The sequence below is a fragment of the Tarenaya hassleriana genome, unplaced genomic scaffold, assembly GCF_000463585.1.
Source record: "Tarenaya hassleriana unplaced genomic scaffold, ASM46358v1 Cleome3, whole genome shotgun sequence".
Lineage (NCBI taxonomy): Eukaryota > Viridiplantae > Streptophyta > Magnoliopsida > Brassicales > Cleomaceae > Tarenaya > Tarenaya hassleriana.
The window spans coordinates 4,969,775-4,981,131 of NW_010966177.1; the positions used below are offsets into that span (position 1 = coordinate 4,969,775).

General features: G+C 42.3%; 4 protein-coding genes across 5 annotated transcripts in view; 1 reads left to right on the plus strand and 3 right to left on the minus strand.

Moving 5' to 3' along the window:
• LOC104819444 (pectinesterase 3) overlaps positions 1-343 on the plus strand; it is a 1,426-nt gene extending 1,083 nt beyond the window's left edge. Inside the window, exon 2 of the mRNA XM_019203207.1 lies at positions 1-343. This exon is cut by the window's left edge and continues 27 nt beyond it. Within this exon, the coding sequence (XP_019058752.1) occupies positions 1-220 (220 nt within the window). The 3' untranslated portion in view covers positions 221-343.
• LOC104819443 (X-linked retinitis pigmentosa GTPase regulator) lies at positions 325-4,749 on the minus strand. 2 transcript variants are annotated; one of them, XM_010549511.2, is made up of 8 exons: positions 4,164-4,749; positions 4,001-4,087; positions 3,838-3,927; positions 3,678-3,758; positions 3,322-3,504; positions 1,042-3,219; positions 810-956; positions 325-603 (listed from the first exon to the last, which is right to left on the minus strand). In XM_010549511.2, the coding sequence occupies exons 1-8, from the start codon at positions 4,323-4,325 to the stop codon at positions 544-546; spliced, it is 2,988 nt and encodes a 995-aa protein (XP_010547813.1). In that variant the 5' UTR covers positions 4,326-4,749; the 3' UTR covers positions 325-543. The 2 variants fall into 2 exon arrangements, with proteins under 2 accessions (XP_010547813.1, XP_010547814.1); XM_010549512.2 differs by lacking the exon at positions 3,678-3,758.
• Positions 4,750-4,870: 121 nt separating this feature from the next.
• On the minus strand, positions 4,871-6,495 carry LOC104819441 (HVA22-like protein b). Its single transcript, XM_010549510.2, has 5 exons — positions 6,384-6,495; positions 6,236-6,262; positions 5,824-5,946; positions 5,210-5,432; positions 4,871-5,132 (listed from the first exon to the last, which is right to left on the minus strand). The coding sequence occupies exons 1-5, from the start codon at positions 6,443-6,445 to the stop codon at positions 5,070-5,072; spliced, it is 498 nt and encodes a 165-aa protein (XP_010547812.1). The 5' UTR covers positions 6,446-6,495; the 3' UTR covers positions 4,871-5,069.
• Positions 6,496-9,681: 3,186 nt separating this feature from the next.
• Positions 9,682-11,071, minus strand: LOC104820167 (transcription factor TCP14-like). Its single transcript, XM_019203129.1, has 2 exons — positions 10,264-11,071; positions 9,682-10,063 (listed from the first exon to the last, which is right to left on the minus strand). The coding sequence occupies exons 1-2, from the start codon at positions 10,776-10,778 to the stop codon at positions 9,682-9,684; spliced, it is 897 nt and encodes a 298-aa protein (XP_019058674.1). The 5' UTR covers positions 10,779-11,071.
• Between the last annotated feature and the right edge of the window lie 286 nt (positions 11,072-11,357).

The following is an 11,357-nucleotide window of genomic DNA, read 5'->3' on the forward strand; positions in this document are numbered from 1 at the left end:
GAAGAGCGGAAAGTGGTGGACGGAGGAGGTGACCGGAGACATCAAGACGTGGATCAGCGCCGCCATGACCGACGTGGAGACATGCTCCGACGGATTGGAGGAGATGGGATCGACGGTCGGAGATCGGATCAAGGAGCAGATGGAGTCAGCGAAGGAGACGATGAGCAACAGCTTGGCCATTGTTTCTCAGATCAAGAAGCTTCTCGAGAAATTCCACTGAGGAAGAAGACGACTTTCTGATTTTTGTTTTTCATATATTCAATGGTGTGTTCTTCTTTAATATTCGAATTTGAAGTGTTATATTTTGTGTATTTATTGTATGTATAATTTGATTTTCACGATACACTATTATTGATATTTTAGTTGTATTACAAGAAAGAACCCTTTGCTACACACAAAAATGGAAGGAAGAGAGAGAGAGAGACTTTTAACGAAGTTACCCAGCATTCTCCATTTGTTTCACTTTAGGTATCGTATTTTCAATTTGTTCAATTTGCCCCCATCCGCAAGAAACACAAGGCAGTGATTGATCCTCTCTGAAGGCTAGAAGGAGATTCTGCGACGCCTTGTCGTGTCTGCTTCTTTCTTCGTCGCCTCCATCAACTGCGGAAAAAAAAAACAGAGCATTCCAGTTTCAGATCTCCATATCATGTAAGAGAGAAGGCACATTTCAAAAACTGAGCTCCACCATTTTCCTTCCATGGCGTGTTTTTTTTTTTGGGAATGAGGGAAGGAAATACTTTTCTGTAGGAGTAGTGAATGAAGCAACAACCTCGATTTTCAGACCAAAAAAAAAAACATGGTAGTACCTGCAAGGTAAGGGACCTGATTGCTTCCTTTGAAGATCTGTTCTTCTCTGTTTCTTCTCTTGCCACCAACATCGCAATCTCCAGTTTCTTAGACGACGTTCCCAGCTCGGTTTCCAGTTGTTTCGTTTTCTGTGTTAGATCTTCCACCTTCATCATAACAGTTACGTTTCAATACCCTATATAGTATATAGCTTAGCTTAGATGTCTGAAAATGGCAAGGGAATGAAATAACCTGTGCTTTTAGTACAGCAATTTCCTGGTTCAGACAGTGATTTCTCTTCTTCGATCCATCTTGCGGCAACTCTGGATCGGGAAGGTCAGTATAATAGTCTGAAGTTGTGGCAGCGGAATAGACGGGGCTGGATTTTACCGACAAAGGAAACAACAACTCGGCCGATGCCCTCTGAGTAGCGGCAACTGAATGTCTTACCAGAGAGGAAGTGTCGGATTTCGAAGCATAATGCTTTGAACGTTGCCTCCCTCCTTCTTGTTTGAACGAATCGAAAGAGGTGAGCCTGGAAAGTCGGCGTACTCCTTTCACGCCTTTAATGTCCGTCTCGCTACTACTCGACTTCATCATCCAATGGCTTACTCTAGAGGCTTCTCCGACGTGTTTCAGTTCCGGGCTCTTGGCTTGTCTGAAAAAATCGAATGAATCCAACCTGAGAAGTTGGCGTTGCGGCTTTCCGCCGAGCGATTCCTTTTCATCTATGTCGTTGCTGCTCGAATGTATACTCGCATTTGAACGCCTAAGATTCCCCGGGGGAAATCCTTCAGATTCTCTAACTCCTTCAAGTTTCTCGTAACAGTCATCGCATACCCGGAAAGGCTTCTGCACCTTAGGAGCCATGGCTGCCGCTAGAGATTTCTTGCTCGTGCACGAGTTGCAGAAAATGCTCCCGCAGTTGTAACAGTTGTGAGGCTTCCTCAGGTAATTAAAAGGGTTCCGACAACTGGAACACCTCGAGCTGTCTTTGCAAGAGATCGGCTTGTGAAGACAAATGGCTGCTGTAAAGTTAGAACCACATACTATCCTCTTCACCTGTTTGCCTTTCAGAGCTTTGACCAGAGTCGGTATGCCTCTGTCTTCGGTGTCTCCATGCCCGAGTTGCCCGTTTGATCCTTTTCCCCAAGTGTAGACTTCGGTTTTCGAGTTCAAAACCGCGATATGACGTAATCCACACGTCACCTCTTCAACTAAACTCTTTCCTATGCCATCCACGACACAAGCAGGAACCTTGATGATTTTCTCGAGGCTTGGATCAGCAGTTCCCGTGATGTACACCCGTCCAGATTCAGACAGAGCGACTGTAACGCTCTGTCCGCAAGCTACCTGTCGGAAGCTAGTTGTCTCCACTGCAGTTACAGAAGATGGAACTAGCTTAGATTCTTCATTATCATGTCCGAGTTTACCCTTTTCTCCGTCACCCCATGTAAAAAGTCGTCCTGACAGAGAGCTGTCCGAAGCTGAGATCTCAACAATGGCAGCCGAGTGCCAAACACCACATGATGTCTTTACCGTTCTGCATCCTTTTAACGCCTCGACCTCCCTAGGTATACTCGTGCTTGACCGATCACCATGGCCAAGAGCACCAAAAGCACCATCTCCAAATGTAAACAACCTTCCATCCAATGTTACAACGGCCGTATGCCATGACCCGCAAGACACGCTCCTGACATGTATGCCCTCCATTTCACCGAGGATTCTCACCGGTTTCCAGTGGCTGGCTTCGTTACCGAGTCCTAGTAGACCAAGATTGTGAATCCCGTCTCCCCACGCATATAAATCCCCCGTGACTGTGACAGCACACGTATGAAATTCCCCACAGTCAGCAAACTCTATCGATGATCCTTCGAGTTCGTCGATAAGCTTAGGCTGTGGAATGTCAGAAGAAATTCCATGGCCTAATCTCCCACCAGATTCTTCACCCCAACTGTACATCTGGCCATGCTTTGTGACCAATGCCATGTACTTAGAGCCACAAGAAAGAGCATGTGCATCTAATGCAACATGTGAGTTGAGGACTTTAGGCGAAAACAAATCGCTCATTGAACCATAGCTACTCCCACCTGCCCTGCTCATACCGTCGGATGATGATACGCCATTGCCAAAGCCTTCTCCCCAGACAAAAACATCACAGAGAGAATCTTCATGACAAGATACTTGCCCAGATCCAGATGAAATCACAGAGCTGGAAAAACTGGATTTTCCTGCATCGACTTCAGAGGAGCGGCTAGGTGGATTCTCGTGGTTATCGGGCAGCGAATGATTCGGCTTTTCTCCGAAACCCTCCGAAGAAAATGCCCTAACTACAGCGGTTTGTGACAGAACATCTGAAAAAACTTTCCCCAGCCTTGGTGGAGTGCTCTTGCAAGACCTTGAGAAGGCCCTTTCAGTTTCTCCTACCTCCTGCCATGGCAGATGAGACAACAAGACAAAGACTGAGTAGGAAACTACATACATATGTATATATAAACAACGAAACAGCCTCACTGAAAAAGCTCAAAAAACCTTGTAGCTGATTTCACTGCTGGCAGAGCTGAGATTTGAAACAGAGTTTGAGTAAGAGAGATCATTGCCGGGGAAGAAACTAAGGTTTCTTGAATGGTTTATCAACTGAGAAGATTTGCGTCGTGAGAGAAGAGCACGAATCGTCGTAATCCAGAACTCTGCTTCATCTCTATCCTTGCATACCTGTCCTTGAAAGTTCAGCCAAAGGCTATTATCAGGGGTGGGTAGTGCTACATAAAAGCTAGAGTCTCATACAGAGAAATGGACAGAACAGAAGATTTCGGTTTCAGTTTCATAATCCATGTTATGCGCAATGGGGACAGTCGGGCATGGAGAAAAGAAAGCAAAATACTAACCAAATCCAAGGAACGGTCACCATATATAAGAGAGAAAGACTGATATTCCTTCTCTGGTTGAGGATATCGCTTAAAAACTGCCTGAGATACATAACAAAAGACTGCTGTTTGGTTTGATCTGATCCGGGAACCCAGAACAAGACAGGGTGTTTTGACTTACAGTTCGTTGGCCCGGTATGATCTTCGAGACAGAACTCAGTTTAAGGCGTTTCTCCTTTTTGCCGCAGTACCAGAGCAGAACTGTTTCATCCTGAAACATTTGCAAGATCGATGGTTCAACATATGTCTGGCAAAAATGGAGAAGGGGATCAAATGGGGCGTACGCTGGAAAGCCGGAATGGGTAGAACTTGGGTTTTCCCCTTCGTCCATACTTGAGAAGATAAGCTCCTTTCTTGAGGATCGCTATGGCCTGCGGCAGATTAGATTAAAACACAGAAGCTCATCTCTCTCGATGAAGAACGTTGAAAGATGTTCCTGCAACTTACCTGGTCGTTCTCTCTGTCAGTGGTGGGGCTCTTCTGGAAGCAGGCCATTCCAATTTCTTCCGTATCAGACGCAGAGATCGTGATGAGCAACAACGCAGAGAACCACCAATCGATCCCAATGCTCGCCCCATATAAAACCCTTTTCCTCAACGTTATAATCATCCGGCAATTTCATCTATTCTCCCAGGGGATCACATCTCGCAGCTCTTATCACCCTTTCCATTCGAATCCTTGTTCTCTTTTTCTCCTCAATCCTGTAATTTCATCTGTTTTCCCAGAAAAATCAAATCCTAGATCATACGAATATCTCCTTGTTCGCTAATCGCACGCCAAAAACTGGAATCCTCTGAGCAAATCGAATCGAACCCAGATGACAGAAAATCCCGAAATTCCGGCCAGACGCTAAGGATTCAGAGCAATTTCAAAGGCACGCACGAGAGCGCTCGACATTCCCGACGGACGGAACCCACATTCACGCTCACGAGAGATGGTTTTTGCGGCTGACTTTCTCGGAAATCCAACAGCGAAACAGCCTTTCATGCAATTGAATTTAGGAGGAGAACGAGAGACCTTAATAAACCAGATTATAGAAGACGTCATATTCCCCTCTAATGTTTGCTTTTTAACATGCATTTATACGTTTATAGTAACATATGGTTGGTTGTTGTTATTATTATCCTGTCCTAACGTCAAGATCTACATACATATTCATTCCAAGTGATGGACCATCTCATCCATATATAAGATCTATATACATATATGTATGTGTATATACACACACATAGCAAAAGGTGTAAACTTCTCGACTCTAGTAAAAAACAAAACATGAACAAGGAAGAACAACATATGCAGTGAGACATAACATAACTCGTATGATCAGAAGCCTGCTTCGGCGTATCACACCCTTTAGTAGTAGCGGTAATCCTCATCGAAAACCGAGTAACCGACATTTTTCGCCGAAGTATCCGCCTGAGAGAGAAACGAATCGGATCAGATACGAGCCCACGGAACCAAATTCAAGTTTTCAGAATCAAAGACATCCATACCCAGCGAACACGCTTCTCGAAAGGCTCTTGATTAATATCCGATTTCCCAGCAGGAAGCGGAAAGTCATCATCTTTCTTACCGGGCACATACCAGACATTGACGGCCTGCGAGTTGACAAACAGAGGCCTCACAAAGTGCTCGTAGACATAAGCGGCGCCACTGAAGCACGGTATGACCAACCAGCATGTTAAGATCAGTTTGGCATACGGCCATATAGGAATCCTGAATGCATCAAACTGTACAGTTTAGTCCAAACAATGAAACATAAAAAACATCACCGAGTTTAAACAACAATTGCTCCTACACAGCAACTTCTACACAAGTATCTTTTCAAAAGATTAAGATGGCATTCTCAAATTGGGACGATGTATACTTTGGGCATATGGTAGATAAACCTATGAAACCCATAACCGGTAAGGAATCTGGTTTTTGGCAACCCAAGTCAGTTTAAAGAGGAAACAAGTCCTGGCAATCCATTACAAGACATGAAACAAAAGGCTTGCAAGTGAAGAAACCTAAAACAACTGGCTGTCCCTCCAACCAAGGTCTTCAATTCATTACCGCACAACCCAATGCCAAGAACAGAAAAATGGCGGCCATAGCTGAAACTTACCATTCGATGACCTTGTAGAACGTGAGCTCGAACAAAGTGATCAGCGAATACAGAACCCAATACGTGAGCCATTGCTTGTCATCCCCAGGAGACTTCGATTCTATGGCCCTCACTGACGCGTATCTTTTGAATCAGCCACCAAAAGAATAAAAAAAAAATCAGAGGATTATTTTAGGGTTTACCTCCGCAATTCTCACTTCGCAGATCACGCTCTCACCCAAGAATTCCTATAAATCTACCAACTTTCCAACGAATTACCTCGGAAGAGATGGTAAAATCATAACTAAAATCCAATCGAAAAACTCCCCCAAATATATTGGTGCATACTTCGGAAAGTAAATTCAGAAACTGCAAAGCATGGGATTTATGGGATAAAGAAATACATTTGAAAAGGAAAAGTTACGCGACTTACAGAGGATAAACCAATCCAACAACAGGCCTGCAAAAAAACACGAATCAAATGTGCAGAAGAACGTCACAAACCCTAAGAAATTCTTTTTTTTATAAAAAAACCCAGAAAAGTTAGTGCCGATGAAACACAGAGTTAGGCGAAATATTACCCAGCAAGAACGTCGAAATTCTTGAAGACGACTTTGAGGAAATTCCCGGCACCGGAACTCATCTTTTCGACAGAATCTCGCCAACACTCCGCCTCCAACGGACCGACTCCACTTTGGGTTTTATATTCGGACAAGGGAGAGAGCGGCGATGAAAAAGAAAAACGGGCCCGACACACGTGCGCAAGTAAAAGTTAAGCCACGTGGCAGGATCCTGGCGGCGGCGTTGCATGAAAAATTGTTATGACCATTGGATACCATAGCAGTATACGTGTCAAAATATTAGTGGTTTCCTTTACTGCTAAACCTATCTGATTATGATGAGATTTGCAACGTATATGTTCCCCCTTTTGAATTTTGAAATATATGCCTCATTTTAACGCAGTTGGTTTTTTTTTTTTTAATATTACGGCTATATTTTCAGAAATGTAAGTTGTTGGAGATCACCTATATACGATTGATAATTATAAAGGGTTCTATTTTTAAGGTTTATACACTGAATTGAAAGATAAAACAAAAAAAATTTAATTGTACATTTATAACGAATAGTAAAAATTTAAATTTGTCTATATGTTATATATGATTGAAAAAAATAAAGATATGTTAGGTACGATTGATTGGCGAGATAATTTGATATGGTGGTGAAGATGTGAGATTTAGATGAAAGTAACACGTATAAAGTTTTAATATAAGCAAGGATATTATTGTATAAAGTTTTTCATTTCAAATACTTTCTAAACATTTATCTTTAAACACATTTTTCCATTTGATATTTTTTTACAGAATTCTAAGCGTGAATATTTTAAATATTTGACATTTTCTCATTTTTTTTTCTTTACACTATCGTGTAGAAAAGAAGATAAAAAAAAAAGGTTTGTGAATGTTTATATTAATATAAAATTCGTAAGAGAGAGAGGGAGGAGTGTAGATGACAAGAAGAGGAGAGAGATATGAATGTATGGGCTCCATATATATCTTACCGCACCTGATTACGTTTTCGGGCCCTCACTCCTACAATCCCTTTTTTCTCACCATTCAATTTCATATATTTACATACATATATAATGAAGATGATGATGCCGATCTGCCACAAGTAAGATGAGCGTTTCCACGCCATTAAAAATAATTTGAAAATTAATAATATATAATCCTACCTATTAAATGTAACTTTGTATACAATTAAATTTATCAAATAGAGAATAAGTCCTAAAAATATAAAAAAAATGAACAAAATAATTTAAAAAATATAATCCAATTGATGGATTTAAAAGCCAAATAGAAATATATTTTTTACAGAATAAAAATAAAATAACATATAACCCAAAGCCAAAATATATACTATTGACCCAACAGATCGTGGACGAGTGGTTAATATTGGGGTAGAAGGTAACTCCACTTTGAAATTGAGTATTCGATTCCTGGTTGGTGGGGAGGGAGATAATTTCTGGGTTTATATAATCCATATACAAAAGTTGCTTCCGTACTGAAGGTTTACCTAGTCAGCGCACCCGAATGATAGCAGTTAGGGATCCTCCGTTATCAAAATATATATATATATACTATTGCTAATTGGGTTTGGCTGAAGTTCCAACTGTACGCAAAGAAAAATATGCCAATTATGAAACTTTATTCGGTTTATTAAAAAAGGGTCCAAACCAAATGATGCTCCCTCATCGGTCATCCCACTAGTTTAGAAGCATGAGATAGGCGCCACGTCATCATAGATCGCTCGCTCTGCAAATACGATGGATCTTATCTGATCAGGACACGTGTACTTTAGTCAAACCATGTGCGTTGACGCATGAACAAGATTTACAGAACATCATCTCCCAGTCAAAACCAAACACGATATTTTTTTAAAATAAAATAAAGATTAAAGGGGAATTCATAACCACATATCTCAAAGGATTCGGATTTTCTTTTATATCAAACAATTAAATGAGATAATTACGTTTGAAAACGATATTCCATATTGTTTTTTTTTCTTCCGAGATATCCGTATCAATATATATATATATATATATATATATATATTGAATTAAACATTCCTTTTAACTACATAAAACAAAACACATATTTTAGGGTTTTTTTTTTATAGAAAACCAACAAAAGATTATTTATCGCATTTTTTTTCCCATGTCTCATTAGGGTCACAACAACAAAGCATTCACCTACCACTGCAACACATACTTTCACAAGGTGTAGTGTGTGTATATATATATATATAAAATATTTAACCGCAGTTTGCTGTTTTTTAACCGGTCCGATACATCAGTATATATACAGTTATACCCCACTAGCAACTCTTTTTTTTTGTGTGAAATGCGTGCGTTCTTTGCGAGTTTAAAAAAAACTCCGAAAATGTGGGGAGGAAAGAAATGATTTCTGATGAGTAAAAAAAATAAAGTTTTTTTTATGGATTTAGAGTCATTTCAGCTCTGTGGTTTATTTGAATTACGTGAATGAGTCTTTATAGAAGAAACAAAGGAAATCCAGACAAGATGGGGACGTTTGAAAGAGCCACAAAGAAAATCAATTAAATGATGATGATGATGATGATGATGATGATGATGATGATGGTGGTGAAAAATCAATAATCAAACTAATTCATAACATAAAAAACTCATTCTCGTGTAATATATGAAGAAATTACCCTCACAAACCCAACAAAACTGGCGGAAAAATCTCGTATAATAAAGAAAATATTTAATCACTCACAAAACCAGGAAAAAAATGGAATTAAGTAAAAAAAAAAAAAAAAAAAGGGGGAAGAGAAATCAAGTTTAAACTGAAGTAAAAAAAAAAAAACTCACGTCTTTTTACCTAAGGAAAAAAAACTACTACGCACAAAATTAACGGCGAAAGCATTACACACACACGCCGACTGCCGCCGCCGCCGCCGTCGTCAAGTTGTTCTTGTAGCATCATGCTGCTCATCAACGCCTCCGCCGTGTGATCCACTCGCCGGAGACTCGCCGGAAACTTGCCTTCCGTACGGATTTAGGCCAGAGAGAATACTCATATGCCTTTGATGATGATAATTATGATGATGATCCGTATGAGTATGATGATCACCATCACCATCGCCATCTACTCCTCCGCCGCCGCCGTTGTCGTTATCCTCGTTGATCGTATTACTCGTAGTGGATATATGTTGGCCGGAGAGTAGAGCCATTGGCGGAGCTGCGGCGGCAAAGTTCATGAAGTGTAAGCCGCTCGTTACGGTGGCATCACATCTCGCAGCTCTTATCACCCTTTCCATTCGAATCCTTGTTCTCTTTTTCTCCTCAATCCTGTAATTTCATCCTCCGCCGAGGCCGGCTGCGGCGTGGGGGTTGCTGGCGGCGGCGACCATCCAGAAGTTCCCCGGGATCTGAGCCAAGGTAGGTCCGCTGTTGCTAGATTGCAAACCATAGCTCCCGATTTGGTGACGCAAATCTGTCGTCGTTTCGAGCCTCCGTTTCTTCTCCGAGCTCTCTTCCGATTCATCTTCCAAATTGGAACCACCTTCTTGTTTAGCTTGCATACCAGAAGAGCTCAAGAGATGGTTACTCGTCGTCGTCGGGTTTTGGAAGTTCAGAAACGACGTCGTTGTGGGAGCAAACGTGTCGAGGCCAGGGAAGAGAGAAGCGCTCGTGCCTCTTCCATGGAGATAATTACGTTGTTGCTGCAACAAAGCGGTGGTGGGGGAGAATGGACTAGGGTTGATGTAAGTTGCGGCGGAGTGGAAGCGGGAAGGGAGGGACATGGAGGAGCCGGAGGAGCGGAGAGAGATGTTCAAGGAGGTGAAGTTCGCAGGAATCGTTCCGGTGCCGGTGGCGGCGATGACGGCGGGCTCCGCCTGCTGGAGAGATAATTACGTTGTTGCTGCAACAAAGCGGTGGTGGGGGAGAATGGACTAGGGTTGATGTAAGTTGCGGCGGAGTGGAAGCGGGAAGGGAGGGACATGGAGGAGCCGGAGGAGCGGAGAGAGATGTTCAAGGAGGTGAAGTTCGCAGGAATCGTTCCGGTGCCGGTGGCGGCGATGACGGCGGGCTCCGCCTGCTGGAGAAGCCACTCTATGGTCTCACCGTCGGATTTGTGGCCGAGCTCTCTGGTCAGTTGGAAAACCCTAGCCGCGCATAGAGCCGGCATCCGGATCCTACGGCCTCGGCCGTCTACCTTGGTGTGTCGGTCCTTTGTCGAAGTCCGCTTCGGATTCGGCTTCTTGGCCGCAGCCGAAGATTGATCTTGATGAGGCTGTGATTGCGACTGCGATTGCGGGTGCAATTGCTGTTGGAGGGAGAAGAGGGAGGAGGAGGAGGAGGGTTCGTCGTCGGAGTCTCGTTTTCCGAGGAGCTGGAAAGGGAAAGTCGGCCGATGATGATGCCGTTGGTGATCATCTCCACCGTCCATCATCACATTAACTCTCTCTCTCTCTCTTAATCTAGCTTGATATGCGGAGTGGCAGTCCACGTAAATATGGGGCAAGTATATTAGGGTTAGTGTTATGCTTGTCGTTGTTCTTGTGCGTTTGGCTCGTTCTTACAGGAACAAATGGAAACCTGATTGATGCGACGAGGGAGGAGGAGAGAGAAAATGCGAAGGAAAGCTTTGAGGAACAAAGACAATGAGTGGGAATTATATTGGGTGTGAGCTTTTAAAAGCATTCTTCTTTCTATTCTCTTTTTCTTCTTTGGGGGAGCAAAAGATAAATATTGCTCTCATTGCTCCATGTCATAATTTGATTATGTCGACTAACCATATATGCAAATGCAATTATCCGTACGTTAATTTTATCCATTATTTGTTTTTTGCACCATTTAGCATCGTTTTCGTAGTGTAGTGTGTGTATATATAAATACGCGGCCGAAATTACTATTTCCCAACAAATGTAAAAATATACCATTAATTTTTTCACACATATATCAGCTTTTGACTGTTTGTTTTTTTTACGGAATAGTAAAATCTAACAGACGGCGACTTATACGCTTTTGA